The following is a 21,062-nucleotide window of genomic DNA, read 5'->3' as shown; positions in this document are numbered from 1 at the left end:
TGTCCCTTGGTCGTATCTGTTCGAGAATACAGCAGCCGGTAATTGGTTCCACAAAGTGGCTGTACGAGGCAAGAAATATCGTGAAAAACGCGCGGTTGTGGAATACCAGACGTCGAAATGTGGTGGTATATAGCTTTCTTTGATCACCATGAATTTGATAAGAAAATTTAAGGATATGTCAATTAATAACTTTTGATATAGTATAGTCACTAACTGCATGATGAGAAAGCTCATGGCCGCTCAGAGGGATATGCTGGGAGTTTCCCTGCAAGGTCAAATAAGGGCTGGTATAAATCTGTTTTAATATATAGAAAAAAATTATATATTTCTATAATTTGGAAAAAAAATTAAGAAGTAATGGACAATAAAGAAAATTTTGAAATCACCAGAGATCTGATTGATAACATTTCCAAGGATTCCTCCATGCAATCATATAAACTTTTAGCCTCCACTTCTATATTTATGATGGACAGTCAAAAATAGTAAGGACTTCATGTACCACATTAGCCATAAAAAATAAACTCCAATTGTAAATATTTACAATGTTTTCTTAAAGTTTATTGAAGAATGTAAACAAACATCTTTTCAAAACAAAAATAAATAAAAAACCGTGACTCCAATAAGAATCGCCACTGCCAAGCGCGCTGTGCACTACACCACACATCAATGAGAAAATCACAACATTGTTTTAATTTATTTAATCATTATTTAATATTTCTATACAAATAGAACTGTACAGCAATTTTATTAAATTATTTACCACATTTCAATTCTCACGATAGACTTTTTACAAAATGAAATCTAACGACTTTCATCGGCGTACGACAACGCCTGTTTCACTTACATACGCTTAACTACAGTACCACCATCACAGTGACCCCACCCCTAACAAGCCAGGCCACCTTCCATCGCTGACCAATCACCATTTTTGAGCTGAACTATTGCCATTTTAACACTTAATTTAATCTGTTCGCCATACAATGGCCATACATACTGTGAGCAATGGTAACCAACTTTGTTGATTACCGATGCAAAAAAAATCTGGCAGCTCTATTTTGCTTATTTGATAAAATTTGACATACATTTTCACCTTAAAAGGATAAGTACTTAAGTTAAATTTAAAAATTAATACTTTTTTATAATTATTACCAATACAGTGGCAGTGATGTAAAAACTTCACAATTTAAATGCACAAGACATGCCTATTTTTAATTATTCTCTTCCATACAGAAAGGTGAAAAAGTACATGAAAACATATTCAAATCTTAGCTATAATGTCCATTTAAAAATACCACAACAGATACGCTCAATTGTATACACATACTTTATGTAAATTAGCTAATATTAAAAACGGAAGACACTTGTCTTACGCCTTTTACAGATACAGAGGTATATTAATTGAACATTACAAATACAACAAGGCTGCTTTATCTATCTTAAATGATCTTGATTACATTGAGGCACTTTGCACAAGCACATTCAGGCCAAACCAATTTAACGTCAATTATAAACAACACACATCTTACAACTTCAGCAATATGCAAAAGGTTAAATAACAATTTTATGCATTAAGTACACAATCGCTTATTCTGATCGCTTCAACACAGCCACATTGCATCTCAACTTCATGTTAATGTGGGTTATATACTTTGTGGTAAATTAAATGAACATATCAAGAACTTCATACTAAACCAGTCTCTATATAAACTTTATAAACAAATGCCCGAAGCGCTCTTAGATAACATTCATCAAAATGTTAAATTACTATTGAATTCAATTTGTTATATATACATAAGTACATAATATAATATCTCTATTATCGTTCTGCCCCAGCAGAATGTTATGAGAGGTGACAAAAAGAATATAATTGCAAATATGAAATTTAAAATATATCTGATCAAATAACATACTCTAAGCTTGGTGGTCTAATGAAATGTGATGTTGGCTGAATTGTGGTGACCATTTCAATTATAAGTGTGGACAAAACATCACTTACTGCAACCAGCAGGCAAGCAAGCACATTGTTGATTTTGAGAGTTGTGTGGGTCTAATTTATTCTATGAATTTTTTTAATCTTTGAAAATTTATTATTTTTGTTTTGGTGATTATCACCTAAGAATTTAAACATTGTCCAGTGTAATTGGAACACCTCAGCTTTTGTCAAGTTTTAGTTTGTTTTAAAAAGATTTATCAATTACAAAATCATATTTAGTTGGATCACATTTCAATTAAAATGGATGGTATTTTCCTCAATCAGGCTCCTAACTGTACCAAGTTCTGAACTGGCACATCTGTTATAGGGTACAGTTACTGACTCATCCAACCAGGTATGGTACATTTATTTGTGACAATATTTACACCAACAAACTAAACAAATTTTGTACCACAAATATAATGGCAATATAATTTGACATTCATTCCTTATTTGACAATAGGGTATTTTTGTTTAACATGATTTCTTTTTGATTTTAACTTGAAGTTAGTAGGAAACAATTTGTTAGGTATTCTGCAACTTTGACTATATAACTGAAACCACAGTTTGTGTTATAAAGCCCCAAGCTTTTTATCAAATTGAAGATGTTTTGTAATAATTAATTCTGATGGGGCAGCAATATCCTTCAATACAGTAAGAGCCTTGAAGTATAAGACACTAATAAAGGGAAATGGTATCATAATTGTGGTACTGGAGATGTACTGGACATATACACTGGTAGTGAAGGGCTCATTATTTTGATAAGTACCAAGGTCTCAGAATGAGACCAAATGAATCTTGTTCCATGACATGAAACTGCGATGGATAAAAAATGCTCTTCTCTCATCAAATAAGTATATCAGAACTATCTGAAAATAGCAGTGAATGTTTCTACCACCTAAAGATGGTTCCTTTGGTATAGCAAGGAGATAAGTACTCTTCCACAACATCTATCAAGGGGTGCATTCCAAAACTCTCAACCTATTACATTATTATTACTGGGCAATGCTCAAACAGACTTTCTAACCATCTGGATAAATGGTGGTCATACAAAGTCATACTACAGTTCTCATACAATAAACGAAAGAACAAACTGCCGTCTGTCCTTTCTTCTACGTTTTTCAAGGGAGTGTGGTTTTTAAAATATTAGTTATATATATAAAAATGAATTGCTGTTCGTTAGTCTCGCTAAAACTCAAGAACGGCTGGACCGATTTGGATAATTTTGGTCATGAATTATTTGTGGAAGTCCAGGGAAGGTTTAAAAGGTTAATAAATATGAAAGTGTTCGGAATTAAATAAAAATCGATAAAGGTCCGATATTTGTTTTGTATGGACATATTTTCTATGAGAGAATTTATTGACGCACGGTTTGACAGTTCTGCTGTGAAACAATTTCATTACAACAACAGGGTGCATATTTAACGAAATAATTCATGATGATATGAAATATTATTGACAAAATAATAAAAAACATTATCTTATTTATTATATACAGAACAACGTCTGTCGGGTCCACTAGTTAGTTATAAAATTTAAGTATGATGGTATATTTGTGGTAAAAATATAAGAAAAGTTTTTTTAAAGGAACAATGAACCCACTTTTACACAATATGTAAGTGAAGCTTTAGATTTAGCTGCCTGTTGTGAATTTCCTCAAAGTTGGAAATAATAATAAAATATTGTATCCTGCACATCTTTCTCATCATTCAAGGGTAGCCATGGTTACTAATATTAAATTGGTGTTTAACTAATTTAAAATAATAAATGCAATACTATTTCATACATTTTGATTTAGACTAAATATTATTACCTAGTTTAAGGTTAATTACAGTAATAGTATTGTGCAGAGCTTTGGCAAGAATATAACATTAAAAAGATCTAAGATTTACTGTTTCAAATCTGATTCAATAGTAAAGATAACATAGTGCCACATTGAAATCTCTATGACTAGCATAAAATTTATCGGACACAATGCACTTTGTTCCGTAGAACTTTTTAATTTTACTCAAACTTAATCTGTATCTATGTATTATTCTTTAATTCTGTACCTATGAGATTGATTATACATTTGGTGGTTATAATTTAAACTTCAAAATGAGATTCTCTAATGCATGATAAATAATCATAAAGAATGCTGTTTCCAATATGGATAGCACAGGTCCAATAAAGTTGAGAACAAAAATCATGATTTCCAAGTGCGCTCAGGGCCCTAAACCGATATCACAAGTCTTATTATACTTATTGAGTCTCAAAACGCGTTCAATCGCTCACTTTAAAAAAATTGTAATGTCCCTACTGTACAATAATACAAACTGCCAGAAGAATGAGAGAAAACTATTTTACAAAAGATACAACGGGGCGGGATATTATGTAGCCGTGTACAAACGGAATAAATAAAATCGCGCATTACATTTTCTAAATACATAAAAATTCGAATAAATTATAACGCCTCTTTAGATCACAGGAATAAGCGAACATTTATAATACTCACAATGGAATGACACGAGGAGATTTGGTACAAGGCAATATTGGTTGTTTGTTGTGACACTCGGAGACAAGAGTAGATGAAGGCCTGCTCTGCTGCCGTTGTTACATAATCACTTTATCACTTAGTTCACAAACCAAACAACGGTCACTGGTCACTGGCTTATAGGGATTCAAGGTCCATTCACTCACATAAGTGTTCAGTTCAAGTCGCGGTCTTCTAAGTACTTGTACTCAAATGTGAAGCCCTCTTTTTTCCTCTGGCCCCATTTCTCATAATCAAAGTATATATATGTGCCCTGTTGGAAAAAAAAACATTTAAAACCAAAAATTTCATATAATTATATACCTAAATAATACCTTATATTCCTAAACACTTATATAATTACATATACATTCATTTAATAATAATATTCCACCTTCTCACGACACACCACAAGTTACGATATCATCCCCTGTATGTGTGGCGGTCCTCCACAGTGCGGTTTTCAAGGAGCTTTCTTCCACGTACTACAAAGCTGTGGAATGAGCTCCCTTGTGCGGTGTTTCCGGGACGATACGACATGGGTATAGATATGGGTGGATATCTTCAAAAAAAGCGCGTACACCTTCCTTAAAGGCCGGCAACGCTCTTGTTATTCCTGATGTTGCAAGAGAATAAGCTCTATATTAGTCACATCAGACAATACGCAATTATTATGTTTATATTATTATATAATTGACATTGTAATTGAATTTGTATTAATTTTAACTATCAATTATAAAACAATGACTTTTTTTCCAAATATATGGTAGATACAGTAATTTAAAAGAAATATTTATAGTGACTATACAAAAGCACTTAGTTTAAACCATATTGAATAAAGTTTGACTTTGACTTGTTTAATATGTTGATTCATGTGACATTTATATGTTTCACATATTTTACAAAATAAATACATAGTACTAGTTGACACTGAAATTATTATCAGACCTGTTCGTACTCCTCATTGATAACCTTCGGTTCCTCATGCCTCTGGAACCACATCATGTACTTGGTGTGAAACCTCCAACTCTGCTTTTTTAGTGCCTTGGCGGCGAGATACTGCGCCTTCGTGCCCTCCATGTAGTAAAACACAAAGAACAGTGTCTCTGTCGAAAGACGCTGAAAGAATTCCACTGTGTCGGAGTGTGGTAACAGCACCTGTTGGCAGAAGTCATTTTGTTATTAATCTATTTAACCTGGGAAACTCGACAGTCGCAGTTAAATACCTCCAATTCGTAATTTTGATTTAACAAAGTTTTTTTTTATGAAAATGGAGGACATAATAGCGTACGGGCCACCTGGTGTTAAGTGATCACGCCGCCTAGATTTTCTTACAACACCAGGGGAATCACAGGAGCGTTGCCAGCCTTTAAGGTAGGTGTACGATCATCTTGGAAACACAGCACAAGTAAGTTATACACTTTAATCCATTTGCTGCTTTCAGCATTACAATATATTATGGACAAGTTTTTAATCCATCTATGGGATAACATATTAGAATTTTTAGATTTTTACTTACATGAGACAGAAAAACAATTTTCTATACAATTTGGATAATAAGATTGTCATAATAAATTAGAGATTGAATGGGGCCTTCCAGGCTTCTTGGTTGTAGTGGGGTTTTTATTTTAGATGTACATGAGGACAGCAAATATTACAAATTTGAGGAGGACTAAATTGGGCTCTACTGCCAATTTGTGTTTATATAATTCTCTATAGTAGCCCAAGTCTTCAAAAGCCTTCCTTAAAGGCTGGCATCACTCTTGTGATTCCTCTGGTGTTGCAAGAGAATGTGGGCGGCGGTGATCACTTAACACCAGGTCACCCATACACTCGTTGGTCCTCCTATTCCATAATAATAATAAAAAAAAATCACAAACTTACATAAAACCACCTAGAAACCCACAGTATGAATTAACAGTATTAAAACCAAGGGGGGTGCGAGAGTAACTGAAACCTCTTCCTACAGAGATTGCAATTTTTTATATTATATAAAACCATTATAATATCTAAAGATGCCTCTGATAAAGGACTTCTTCCTTAGTAACAAGTATTCTTGGCCATAAGAGAGATCTAGGTTCTTCTTAACAGAGTTTGTTTATAATTCATATTAATTTCATGTTGGTTTGATTTCCAATGGAGTGACATTAACAAAAAAAGTTGGTGAAACCATATCTAAGCTTAAAAAAATGATTGATTATTAACCTAGCTTAATTATGTAATACATAATATAGTGACAGCTTACCTGATTATAATAGGCAGGTGTTTGACAGATATTCTTAGGCAGATACACTCTCATCCTCTCGGAGTCTGATGCATGTGGCATATGGTAAAATGCTGCCTCCATCATTGTGAACTGCGATTGATGATCCTGTAAAGTAAAACACTTACAGCATTTGTATGTTTACTTCTAACCATTGAGATAACTTACTCTAGTCCACCCTTTCGCTTATCACATTATACTCCCAGTGAAGGCTGGCTATGATAAATCATTTATAAATGTAGGAAATAATCATAGACTGAAATACCTAATAATATTAATAAACATGTTCATTGTGAAGAGCACAGTAATTAATAAAAAATAGCAGTTGTATTAAAAATTATGTTTGAAAAAAAAAATTATAAAATAATTTCAAATTATATTTACAACTTATTTTCAATAATATATTAATGAAACAGAAACACTACTTCATCAATACACAATATATACACATTGAACTTTTCACTCATTTCCACTTATAAGATATACACTTCACTAATGTTGCACAATATGTCAGCCGTATAGCTACAGATATATATTTATACTAGCTGACACAGCAAACATTGTATTGCCGATATTAAAATCGCGATACAAAAGCAATTGTTGATCGTAGATGGGTGAAAATTTGAAGTTGTATGTATTTTTTAATGCGGACTCATATACTTACAACAAATTAAAAAAAATGTCAAAAAAAAAATTGGCATGGACCACCCTTAACATTTAGGGAGATGAAAAATATATGTTGTCCGATTCTCAGACCTACCCAATATGCACTCAAAATTTCATGAGAATCGGTCAAGATGTTTCGAAGGAGTTTAACTACAAACACCGCGACATGAGAATTTTATATATTAGACTAGCAGACGCGACAGACCTTGTCCTGTATGCACATGTTAAATTTGAAAAATCAGTCCAGACGTTAGGAGGAGATCACTAACATACGTAGGAGAATTATATGTTGACTGTATTGTGAATCTGAACCAATCTCAAATTCACTGGAATACTCTTAAAAAATAATCAAAATCGGTCCAGCCATTTAGGAGGTACTTCAATTGTGATATATTCACAATCCACTTAAACACACACAGAAAATTTCATTCAAATAGATTTGAATGAAAGGCTTGGAAAAATTTGGAGGAGTTCACTGTCAACCCAAATACAGAAGAATTATGCATATAAAGATTTATTTTTTTAATTATATATTTATGGCGTGCGCCAGTCATTTACCAGTGGGAGGCTCCTTTGCACAGGAAGCCGGCTAGATTATGGGTACCACAACGGTGCCTATTTCTGCCGTGAAGCAGTAATGTATAAGCATTACTGTGTTTCGGTCTGAAGGGCGCCGTAGCTAGTGAAATTACTGGGCAAATGAGGCTTAACATCTTTTGTCTCAAGGTGACGAGCGCAATTGTAGTGCCGCTCAGAATTTTTGAGAATTGGTAAGAGCTTGATTAATTAATTTCTGTATTGGGAGATGATTTAGTAGAGTAGTAATTAGTTCGTTGGTAAAGTAGTGTGTAAAACATACCGTATTGAGTGGTAAGGGTCCTAACGGCGCGACGCCTAATATCGGTGGGATGAGAGCTTGAGACAGTGGTACACCTCGTCTTGTGTTCTGAAATATAACCACAAATTGTTGTCAGTTATGGTGAAACATACTTGTTAAATAATTTATTTAAAAACAATTGCAAGTACAAAGTAGAATGTTCCTAACAACAATTAAAGTATGACAATTTCTATGTACTTACTGCAAAAAAAAAATGATATTAATGCAGAAAAGAGACCGAACATTGTGTATTATTGTATTTATAGATAATGGCACAGTAGTTTGTGCCTCACTTGGATCTAAGTGATTCTGCTAGTTTTCTTACAGAAGATTAGAACGGTATAGTTATAAGACTAGGACATTATGAAAAGTAAGTTTTAGCTTCAATTCATAGTTGTATGATCCTTAAATAATGAGATTCGGAAACTCATCCTTTTGATAATTGATTTATAATATATTATTTTTATACCTCAGTTCCAACATGTAACAATTCTCAAAAGGGTTCCAAAGACTGACAAAGAAATATTGGAAGTAATAACTAACAAATATAGATAGATAAAATATATGGACGCATAGTGGCATCATTAAATGTTAATAATTTGATGTTACAGCGGCAACAGTAATACAAAGTCTATAAAAATGTATTATGTCCATGTATTGCGGTTTATAGGATACAACCTGTTAACAGGCGGATCAGTGATACCATCGGCTTGTTTGTGCTATAATGACCTATGTTTGAAGTCCCGCTCTGTAACTATTGAAATTTATACAATACGACCTATTAATAATTTAAATAATAATATCCTTGGTATGCTTACAATTACTAATATTATATGGGCTATGGCTTGAAATAAATGATATTTTTAAATACATATAACCTACACTAAAAACATCTTATTCTTGGTGCTGAGCAATAAGGCCATTGAGCACGGTCCTCCTCCTCGCGTCGGTTTCCTCAGTGCTGAGGGTCGTGATCATCTCGACAGAGTACTTTTTTGCGTATTATTTGTCGCCATCTGCCCCTGTCGGAAGCAGAGTGTAAAGCGTCGTGGACAGTAGTTTCAAGGGCAGTGCGAATCTGATCGGTCCATCGCATGGGGCTCCTTCCTCTTGGTCTTCTTCCCTCCACCTTCCCTGTTACCATCAGTCTCTCCAGGTTGTCTTCATCCCTTCTGGCGATGTGACCGAAGTATTCTAGGACCCTACGCAAGCAGATGGTAGAGAGCCTAGTCACAATGCCCAGCTGTTTTAGGATCGACACATTAGTTCGGTGTGCTGTCCAAGGTATGCTCAACATCCTTCTCCAGGACCACATTTCGAAGGCATCGATTCGTTTTCGGTCGGCTTTCTTTAAAGTCCATGTTTCAGCGCCATATATGAAAATGGACAACACCAGTGAACGCACAAGATTGGTCTTGGTTTTTATGCTGATGGTTCTAATCTTCCATATTTTCTCTAATTGTGACATGGCGCCTTTTGCCATGCCGATCCTACGACGAACCTCTCCCTTGCAAGAACCGTCGTTGCAGATTTCAGAGCCCAGGTATTTGAATCTGTTGACCATTTCTAATTGTAGTGTTCCGGTAAGCTCCAACCTGCCAGTCCGATCCACAACCATAACCTTAGTTTTAGACCTGTTTATAGCGAGACCCAGCTCAGCGCTGACGCCCTCCATCCTGCTAAGAAGTTCATGCATTCAGCCTCGTTGACTGCCAACAGAGTGGTGTCGTCAGCATAGCGTAAGTTTGTGAGTTTATGCCCGCAAATGTTGATTCCACCGCTCCAGCCGTCGCAGGTCTTTCGTACGATGTACTCGCCGTATACATTGAACAGGATCGGCGAAAGTATACAGCCTTGTCGAACTCCCTTTTCAAAACCAAAAGGACCCGAAGTCACCTGGTCAACCTTCACAATTCCTTGGCTGTTATAATATAATGCCTGGATCAGTGCTGTTAGGTGATTAGGTACGCCAAGCTCACCAAGTACCCTCCACAAACAATTCCATTCCACGCAGTCGAAAGCCTTGCTGTAGTCCACAAAACACTTTACCATTGGGGTGTCAAACTCGTAGCATTTCTCCACCAGTTGTCGCACGTTCAGGATTTGCTCTCTGGTACCTTTTCCCTTGACGAAACCAGCCTGCTCCTGTGAGATCTGCCAATCGAGGTGATATCGAATCCGGCCGTTGATCACATGAAACAATACTTTGCTGGCATGTGATATTAGCACGAGGGTGTGGTAGTTTTCACAACTCCTGGTGGACCCCTTCTTGTGCAGTGGTAATATTGTTGATTGTGTCCACTCTTCAGGCCAAACGCCGTCTTGCCAGACCTTGTTGCAAATACTATGCAGTACGTCAACCCCCGAGTCACCCAAAGCTTTGAGAACTTCAGCTGTTACCTTATCAGGTCCTGGCGCTTTTTTACACTTAAGTTTTTGTAATGCGGCTGTTATTTCGGACCGTAAAATGTCTGGCTCCAACTCTAGGGCCCCCCAGTCTGTGCGACTGTCAACCACTGAAGATGACTTTTTGTATAGCTGCTCACAGTATGTGCGCCATCTCTCTGCTATCCTGTCAAGTTCCATCAGTGGTCTACCATCGGGGTCCTCTATGACCTATGATTTGGGTTTGAACTGCCTGCTCAACAAACGAACTCTTTTAAACAAGTCTGCTGTTTGTAACTTATTTGCATGCTATTCCACTTCACTGCAAATGTTGGTGATAAAGTGGTTTTTATCAAGGCGACAGCTTTTCTTTATAGCTCTGGATAGTTCAAAGTATTCCTTCATTACGGCAGGGTTCTGCAGTCCTTTGATTTTGGTCTCCTTCCTCCTCTGAATTAGATTCCATGTGTGCTCTGAGATCCATGTCGCCCTCTTATGATCTTTATTGCCTTTAGGGACAAGTTGCTTAAGGGAATCATTCATAATCGCTTTAAGATGTTTCCATTGTGAATTGACGTCAGTGGTAGCAGTCAGTGGGGCCTCGGCCAGTCTTGCAGTCAGGCATTGAGCACGGTAAGTGAATGCATTTTCGGATAAAATAGTCCACATTGTTGCTAGATGATAAAATAGAAACAGAAGCTTGTACGAACGGGCAGTCCAATCCGGCGCCCTCATCTCTAATGCACATTCGCAGAGGGTATCAGAGTTATCAAATTTGTTTCAGAGTAATAGTGAACCAGAATAGCTCTGGTTGTCCTTCTTTGCAAAGTGTCTAACTCTACCATACCCACAAATGGGCGAATGTGACTTAACATCTTATTTCTCAAGGTGACAAGCGCAGTTGAGGTGCCGCTCAGAATTGTCGGGGTTTTTCAAGAATGCTGAGCGGCATAGTAATGGACAGGGCGTATCAATTACCATCAGCTGAACTTCCTGTTTGATCCGTCCCTTATTTTCATTTAAAAAAAACTGCAAACATTAAACATTTGGCATGCTTCACAAGTCCAGGAACATTGCTAATCATGATTTAATTAACAGGATCAGTGATATCTTCGGCTTGTTTGTACAATAGTGACCTGTGTTTGGAGTCCCGCTCTGTGCACGGCTTCCTGCGCTATGCTCTTAAGCGACGCCGTGGTGGCGGTGAGAGGCTCGGCGCTGGTTGGTAGCGCCGGCATCGGTGACGTCAGCTGTGACGTCAACTGCCCGCTGCCCGTACTGCTGCCGCTCGCCATGCTCACTCCGCTCAGTGCCGGCGTGCTCGGTGTTTCGCTAACTCGTCCACTAAAATGAAATTTATTAAATGAAAAACCCACAGAGGAAAAAACCGAAAAGGAAGTTATATATTTTTCTCAAACATGCATGGAAATATTGTCATTATTTTCGAAAAAATAACACGTGAAGTATCGTATTTTCGGACAAAGAAAATCAAATCAATTGCAGGAGCGTTTTTTGAATTTGGAACATTACAACACTCCTGCAATGTTGTATGAAACGGCGTGCTGGGGTTATTAAATACTCTTTGATAGGATCTCTTTTGTCATACTTGGCATAGTCTCTTTGATTGTTGTTGGTTGCTTGTCGGCACAGATGATAAAAAAATTAGCGGCAAAGCTGAAAATTTTTCTTGATTTGTTATTTACATACATACTTAATAAATATAAATTTAATAAAAATCAAAATGAGTTCCAACGGTTCAGAGAGTGAAATGGAGATTGATTGTACTCCACCAGATTTAAGATCAGAAGCCAAATTGGCAATGGAAAACCTGCTTCCAGCGAAGTCAAAACAAAAATACATGAAAGTATAAGAAAATTTTTAAGTTGGAAAAACGAGGAAAAAGTGAACATTATCTCCGAAACAGTAATTTTGGCGTATTTTAGTGAGATTGCTATAACTAAAAAGCCATCTACATTATGGGCAATTTATTCAATGCCGAAATTGTACAGTTCATTTTGAAAACGGCATTAACTTGAAAAATTATGGGAATTTTACTACTGTAATGTATAATATAAAAAGTGTGTTATAATTCCCTGCATTCTTTTGAGAAAAGCACTATATATGCATCGGCGGGAAATGACAATTGCCTGAAGTCCTCGCCTATGGCTTGGCCTTGATACTCATACTCGACCTGCTATTGCCTATTTCCCAGCCTTTGCAATAATGTACTATTTATCTACACCCATGTTTTAAATCCTCTATTAAAGATTATTAAACAGTTAGCTTATTGCCAACATTAAAACACCCAATGTCCTAATAACCATTACATCATCCAAACGAGTGTTGTAATGAAATTCAGTACAACATTACAACACTCGTTAGGATGATGTAATGATAACTGCGACTGTCTTTTTTAATGTTAGCAGTAAGCTAACTGTTTCAGATTTTTTTATAGAGGATTCATATTATGGGTGTAGATAAAGTCTTGCATACAACTGTTGATACTAAGGTATTAAAACACACATTGGTGTTTTTAATACCCCGTATTACACAACAGTTGCATAAATAACTAATACAATCCGCTCTGTTACTTGTTAAGCGCGTGCGCGTTGTGTATCGGATTGTGCAGCGGCCCGTTGAGGTGTGGCGGCGGCGGCGATGACGGCGGCGGTGACGTCACGCCTGATGACGTCACTGCGGGCGTCGCGAGCGAGGCGGCCGCGCTCGCCAACGTCGTCGACGAGACGCTTTTTGACGTCTGGAAAGTACGACAAGAAAATTATGCCTAAATTACAAATTTATATCGTACGAAATATATGGAGGTAGTTTCTGAAAAACGTTCCAAGCCACAAAGATCACATTTTAAGGAATTCGTGTTTAAAGTTTAATAAATAGTGTATTCCATACATGTGGGTTGGACGACTACTAAGTAATGATGTCATTTAAAGAGTGACAGTAGGGCTGGCATTTTTTTGTCACTCCGTTAATATGAATCACGTGACCAGTTTTATGTTCTTAACTCAATTTCGACATGATTGTGGTTTGGAACGTTTTTCTGGAATTACCTCCATATATTAAATTATTAAAAATACTGTTCAATACTGTCAAATACAATATAATAAGTCATCAATTATAAGTTTCTGTAGTCTTTGAATATCGTAACGAAGTACATGTTTTATTAAATTAAATCAAAAAAATAGCAAGACCGATGAGTCATCAGTATCTGTGGCATGCAGAGTAAACAACAAACGCACTCACAGGGGCGGGCGCGTGCGGCGCCAGATGGAGCGAAGCGTGTGTCGGCGTGCTCGTGACCGGACCATTATCCAACACCTCTGCAACCAGACCATACACCACTCGACTCAATCATTACTAAAACGTTGCAAAACAATATTACGAAGACTTACAAAGATAATGGTGTTGTACAATGTTTTATTCATTATTTTATTTGATTGACACGTTTATATCAGGGAGACATTGCCCTCGATTTGGTTGCCTGGCAACTGTTGTTGTAGTCGAGTTAAATAATAAATAAAAATGATATTATAGCAAAATAATAAAAACTAACACAAAAAAATAATAAAATATAAGTAATAGATACAAACTAGTTTCGAACCTAGGACCTTGAGTGATTTAATGTAACGACCGGCGCGGCTAAACAGGACCACTATATGTCCAGCCTAGCGAAACTCTCTAAGAAAAAACCGATTAACTCGAATGTATGAAACATGCAGTCATTGATAGTTTTGACAGATGTCGGCTATAATGATAATTTCCGATAAATATATATAACTAGTTGACCCGACAGACGTTGTTCTGTACAGAAAAAATAAAATGTTGTTTTTATGAATTTGTCAAGAATTTTTCATAACATCAAGAATTATTTCGTAAAATATGCTCCCTGTTGTTATAATGAAATTGTTTCACAGCAAAACTATCAAACCTTGTGTCAATAAATTCTTTGATAGAAACTATTATGTCGATACAAAATGAATATTGGAAATAAAAAAAAATATGGGTCCCAAATAGAAATAAAAACTATCCTATCTCTCAAGTTGGACTAAACTCCATGAAGTAATCCTCATTAAAATCCGTTCATTAGTTTGCAGTGAACTGCAAACAAACATCAGGACACTGGATTCATATATATTAAGATATATATCACAACCGTACCCGAAGCAAACGTTGTATTGTCAATTAAGATAATAAAAAAATTCAATAATTTAAATTTGTGGAGTATAAAAAACAAATGATGACCGATTCTCAGACCTACCAAATATATCGTACATAAAATATATCATACTACAATTATTGCATTCGATTGCCATCTTGCAACACTATTGCACATCTGTGAATGGAACAGAATAATACAAAAATCGTGATTAATAAATACAGGGTTTGACTGTAGAAGAGTGAAAATTTTAAGTTGTATGTATTTTTCAATGCTGAATCATAATAAAAGAAAACTTAAAAAATTTGACAAAAATATAAAAAAAAGTACTTAGGGGGGTGGTACACTTATCCGTGATTCCCAGATCTATCCGATACGCACACAAAATTTCATATCATCATCATCAATCTGTTTAGGCGTATCGGTTGAGTTTGGTAACAAACACCACGACACGGGACTTTTATATATCTTAAGATAATGTATTAAGATATGTAGAATAAGTAATTTGTGAATCCTAACTCCCCATAATTAATTGAGATTATCACCTTCCAATCAAATCTATTTCATCACAGCTGCAACACTCGACCAACACTCACACGCGCTACCACTTACAACAATCCATTACATAATTAACACTGAACTTGAAATTTACGACGCAATAAAAAAAAATCTAGAAATAGTCATCAAAAAATCTGCTTGTCTACACACCTGCACACGACAATAACTTATCATCGTCCATACTTATATATTTTGCGCGCGAAACATTTTCGGACTATTTTTAATTTTTGTTTTGGGGCAACGGTGGCGTTGGATACAGCTTTCCGACTGAACGCATTCATCGTGTCGTGTCATCGCCTTGGAATAGCGCCAATTTGTAGGAAAATTGTAGGATATTTGGCTTCCCGCCAATCATTAATTGTAATGAGAATGTATCTCCGCTCATTCACTGCTGATAACGCTTATTTGTTTTGTAAACAGTGTGTGTTAAAGAGGGCGCACTTCGTTACGCCCGTTTCATGCTAAGTACATATTATATTACGACCACAATAAAATAATAAGGACTCCGTGTCACCGTACATAACAGTGAGGCACCAAAACAAGCCGGTAAACGTGTAAATACATAGCCCCACGCATACACTTACACTAATACAAGCCGATCGGCCGCCATTATGAGATTTGTCATCTTCTGTGACAGATCAGTTTGCTTCGCAATAAAATATTTTAAAAATGCCGTCGTGCGTTGTGAAAAAGTGTAAAAACAATAATATGAAAGTATTTGTGGATATATGATTATTTAAGGGAGAAAATATTGTGTAACTGGTACACCCCGTAACCGCACACACAGTAGCATAAAGGTGCTTCACTTGCTAATATCAAGGCGCGGAGTCCTTCTTTTTTTAAACTACGTACACTTTTATTTTTTCCAAATAAATTATACAGTGTTTCCTTACATTTATCATAGTTTATTGTTTTTCAAAATACAACCATTTTGTCGTAAATCGTCAAATTTCTTTCCCCTGGATTCGAAAAGGAAATAACGACACTATCTTTTCTTTTTGAAACTTATCTATAACTTTTTAAACGAAAAAAACATATATATATACATATTATGTATAAACAAGCGACCCGCCCCGATTTAGGTGTAAATAGAAAGAGTAAAGAAAAATGTTTTTTCTGTTAGCTGATTTTTAGTAACATAATACGAATGATTGTATTTGACGCATGAAAGGTTACTCAGGTGATCTTCAGGTTGTCTTAAGCTTTGATAATTATAATCTAATAAATAGTCTCAATCTTGGGCATTAATAATAATAATATTGACACACACAAATTATCTTGCCCCAAACTAGGCATATCCTGTACTATGGGTAAAAGACAACGATATATTTAATACAATATACATACTTACTTAAACATACATAAATAAATATAAACATCCATGGCTCGGAAACAATCATCCACTTATTAGAATTAATTTTATCTTATAATAATAAGAAAAATTTAATTCAGAATTCGAGTGTATCAAAGAAATGGTTACCGTAACTTATCAGTGTTTAATTATTTTAAATAAAATTTAGATAGTTAACCTCTATTTTGAGCAATGCACGCATGCCAACAAAAACTGACATAAGAATCGCGAGTGTAAGAGGTAGCTTGTCACGCACACTAAAGTAATAAACCTGGCCCGTTTTCAGCGGTTATCTAGCAGCAAAAGGCTAGACTATCTAGACGTATAACGGCCGTTCCCAATATTCAGTCTATCTCCGGTGGTTGCCTACGTGACATAAAAATCGTAACTATCGTTGACTTTTCTGTCCCAATAAACTTATCGACGGTAACTCACCTTAATCGTACACGTTGTCTGTTAATAGGACGACGTATAGCTTACCAGCGATAGAAGTTTGTATATAAATTGCAATTCAGTCGTCTCAATATAAGGCGATAAGAATGACTCATCGGGTATATTGGGACAGCTTCTGATTATTGACAGTAGAAGGCAGTAATTTAACTCTATCTGTAGATAGTATATTGGGAACGGCCATAAGTTATGTCAGTGTCAATGTTATATATACTATTTAATGATAGTTTACCTATGCTGTTGTTATGAACTCGCTGATGCGGTGATAGGGGAGCGGCCGGAGGTAGCTGTTTGTTCGGCGTGGAAGTGCCAGACACTCCCGTACTGTTTATACTGTAACATACAATTTATTCGTATACGCAAAAGTTATTATTGATAACATAATAATGAAAATCTATATTCAATTGATAATAATATAATTATATTTATAAATTATATCAAACACTTCAGACTTTTTCAATTGTCATCGTTTGTTGCGCTGACAACTTTATAAAAACATTCAAGTGCACCTCACACTGGTGTGTGTGTGAGTGAACGCACCACACGGCTCCTCTACACAGGATGCCGGCTAGATCATGGGTATCACAACGGCGCCTTTTTCTGTCCTGAATCAGTAACGTGTAAACATTACTGTGTTTCGGTCTGTAGGGCGCCGTAGCTAGTCAAATTACTGGGCAAATGAATTTTTGGCTTTTTCAATAATCCTGAGCGGCACTGCTTTGAAATGGGTATGACCATCAGCTGAATGTCCTGCTCATCTCGTCCCTTATTTTCATAAAAAAAACACGAAGGGTTCCATCATATCATCTTATAAGATGTTAAAAAAAATGCTAACCATTGCTGTTTAGAAGATACAAGGTGGACGGACAGGGGAGCCATAGAGCATTTTCACTCGGACCGTACGTCGTAATCGCCACACCACACTGAGACGAAGCGCCACCCTTGAGGTGAATTACGTTGACTCAGATATCTTGACCGATCGACACATCTACTCTCTGGCACCACGTATATTATGAGAACCGCGTCCGTTCCTACGCGTATGACTACAGTTCCCATAACACATAATGGATCATCTCATGGGCCGGCAATCGACGAAGTGTTTGCACAGATTACTTCCGCTGGAATGGTGTCCTTGGACTACTTCAACGTCAACAATGCCAAATGACTACAACGCGCACCAAAGATTACACAGAGCGATCTGGGCATAATTTTGCATTGGCGTATTTCAATTGGTTGAGGCTCCAACGCTGCTCCCAGTTCTGGATAGTCACATGCCGTACTTGTTAGATCTTCTACTGAATACACATCCCGATAAGTCTCTGTTGGTGGCCCTATTGGAACGTCCAACCATTGGCTGGTAAGGAGTAGTGACTATCCGGCGCCCACGTAACAGAACACCAGCGACGTTTGAAACTACAAGTCAACAGATTGGTATAGGATGCGTTACTTTTTTGCATACTTTCCTTGGGACAAGGTTTATTTCCCTTCGGATGATCCGCCTGGACTTGTGATGCAACAGGGTATGGATATTTTCACACCAAGCTCTAGTGATTCACCCTGGTGCTGCAAGAGAATGTAGGCGTCGGTGATCACTTAACATCATATGACCCATACACTTGTTTGTCCTCCAAGAAAAGACATGAAATGGGGTACCCATGGTAACCTTCATAATAAATCAAATACTGTGCATAAAAATCTCACCTATTATTAGTTGCCGAGTGGTTGAGCGTTGGTGGACTCGCGGGCGCCGTGTTAGACACAGCTCGCAACGCCAGGGGTTTCACCGGCTAAAATAAGTGATATAAAATAAGTTATATACCTAATCCTGCCCGGATGCTAAATAATAATTGATTAAATGTTAAAGTATACGACCATATAACGCAGACCCTTAAGTATTAATCATTTATATTAGCAGTCAACAAATTGATGAGGTGAAATTGGTAAACAGGTGAGCAGGTTACTAAAAGTTCATTATTAATAATCAAACCGATGTAACCTTTACCTTTATGTATAAGGCATTGAAACTTAAAATATTTGTTAAAATTATGTAAATATTCATAGGTTTTTTTTTAATAAAGTTAAAAATATTGATTCCACTATCCTGTATAATAATACCTGGTAATTTTTATTTGAAAAATCGATTCGATTTCCGTCAAAACTCCAAAAAAAAAAAAAACAAATATGCAGTTGTTAGTTGCTTATAAATCGAGAGCATGACTCCTTTCAGAACTCTAAGTCTCGTACTTTCTGACTTGACCATCACCGCCCTTCTCAGAAAAACCACCCTGTATATTCAGATATAATTTAACATTCGTTATCAAGAGGTATTTGTAATGGGAAGATATATGAGAAGTGTCTACCCAAAAAGTTATATCTACATGTTAAGTAAAATTTCAGGAAACAATAGAATAGTGAAATAAAGAACCAAGCTATAAATGTAATCGTTTTTTTTTTCTCTATGTTTGAAGGAGGGAACTATGTTACCCGTAGTACAATTTTTTACCCTCTACACACAGAATTTTAAGAGATAAAAAAATGTGTTTACAGGTTTTTTAAAGTTCGTAGCTAATGGGTCCTTATCAATGTACTTTCTGAAACAACACGAAATAAAGATTTAGTATATATTCCATGACACATTGTAAATTACGAACATTGTACATGACGAATTGTCGGGGACCCAGTACTCTGTGAACGGCTGGATCACTTGGCGTTGCGTAGAGACGTTGCTTCATTGTGTGTCTTCTACCGCATTTATCACGGGGAGTGTTCCGAAGAGCTGTTCAACCTGATTCCTGCCGCCGAATTTCACCTTCGCACGACACGTCACAAGTTACGATATCATCCCCACCATCTGGATGTGTGGCGGTCCTCCACAGTGCGGTTTCACACAAGGAGCTTTCTTCCTCGTACCACGAAGCTGTGGAATGAGCTTCCTTGTGAGGTGTTTCCGGGACGATACGACATGGGTACCTTCAAGAAAAGCGCGTACACCTTCCTTAAAGGCCGGCAACGCTCTTGTGATTCCTCTGGTGTTGCAGGAGAGTGTGGGCGGCGGTGATCACTTAACACCAGGTGACCCGTACACTCGTTTGTCCTCCTATTCCATAAAAAAAAACATTGTAAATTATAGTGATTCTATCTAGCTAGCTAGAATAATACCAATGAATAGACACTTACTTTCTTTTGTTCCTAGGTTGCTTAAATCTGTTTTTGTGGCGAGTGCCGCTGTTAATAGCACTAACGGTTGTCTCCATTGGTGATATTATCAATTAAATACTACTAAAGAGTTGAGAGATTCGTATTGTATATTATTTTAATAAAAAGCAGACAGAACTAAAATAAATACATTGCAATGCGGCCGCCCAGCCATACATAGAAATTGCGCGCCGAAAAGAAGAAAGTATCATTCATTCATAGATAAAATAATGCACACTTGTCAATTTTGACAGTGGCTGTCAAACTGAGTTTTTTTTTAATTAAAAAAAATTGATTGTAAACCCAAAGTAGACCTCAAAAAAACGACCAAGAACCGTTACATAAATATTGTTTGAATGTGTTTTAGCAATACGTTTTTTTAGACAAATGTAACCTTTTGTACGGTTTTATTTGCGAGTTTATGAATTTGTATGTAAATTAAAAGCTTTTTGGTCAAAATTTAAATCTTTTGCCAAAAAGTTAAAAAGTTACAGCGTTTTGGTCAGTCATACTGTCTTTAAGTCACATTTTATATAATAAAGAAAGCGTTTAGGACAATTTTATTTAGTCGGGATTGTACTTTTTATTGTACTGACCCAGAATCAAGAAAAAAAAAACATATTTCTATTTTTGTAGATATAACCTTTTGCGTGAACACTCCT

At 36.3% G+C, this 21,062-nt stretch overlaps 1 protein-coding gene across 4 annotated transcripts in view; it reads right to left on the bottom strand.

The window, feature by feature from the left end:
* Positions 1 to 21,062, bottom strand: part of LOC126979166 (CCR4-NOT transcription complex subunit 3) — a 101,999-nt gene that overhangs the window by 71,502 nt on the left and 9,435 nt on the right. For 2 of the 4 annotated variants that reach the window (XM_050828413.1, XM_050828425.1), the window contains exons 7-15: positions 18,907 to 18,992; positions 17,438 to 17,538; positions 13,934 to 14,010; positions 13,267 to 13,433; positions 11,812 to 12,019; positions 8,273 to 8,359; positions 6,730 to 6,855; positions 5,433 to 5,642; positions 684 to 4,758 (exon numbers count right to left, since the gene is read on the bottom strand). In XM_050828413.1, the coding sequence (XP_050684370.1) occupies positions 4,660 to 4,758; positions 5,433 to 5,642; positions 6,730 to 6,855; positions 8,273 to 8,359; positions 11,812 to 12,019; positions 13,267 to 13,433; positions 13,934 to 14,010; positions 17,438 to 17,538; positions 18,907 to 18,992 (1,161 nt within the window). In that variant the 3' untranslated portion in view covers positions 684 to 4,659. Of the gene's footprint in view, positions 1 to 683; positions 4,759 to 5,432; positions 5,643 to 6,729; positions 6,856 to 8,272; positions 8,360 to 11,811; positions 12,020 to 13,266; positions 13,434 to 13,933; positions 14,011 to 17,437; positions 17,539 to 18,906; positions 18,993 to 21,062 lie in introns of those variants that run through there. The other 2 variants (XR_007732757.1, XR_007732758.1) reach the window with 2 other exon arrangements.

This window comes from Leptidea sinapis, chromosome 3 (assembly GCF_905404315.1).
Source record: "Leptidea sinapis chromosome 3, ilLepSina1.1, whole genome shotgun sequence".
In the NCBI taxonomy this organism is placed as follows: domain Eukaryota; kingdom Metazoa; phylum Arthropoda; class Insecta; order Lepidoptera; family Pieridae; genus Leptidea; species Leptidea sinapis.
The sequence above is the reverse complement of the archived record's forward strand: the minus strand, read 5'-3'. Positions and strand labels throughout refer to the sequence as shown.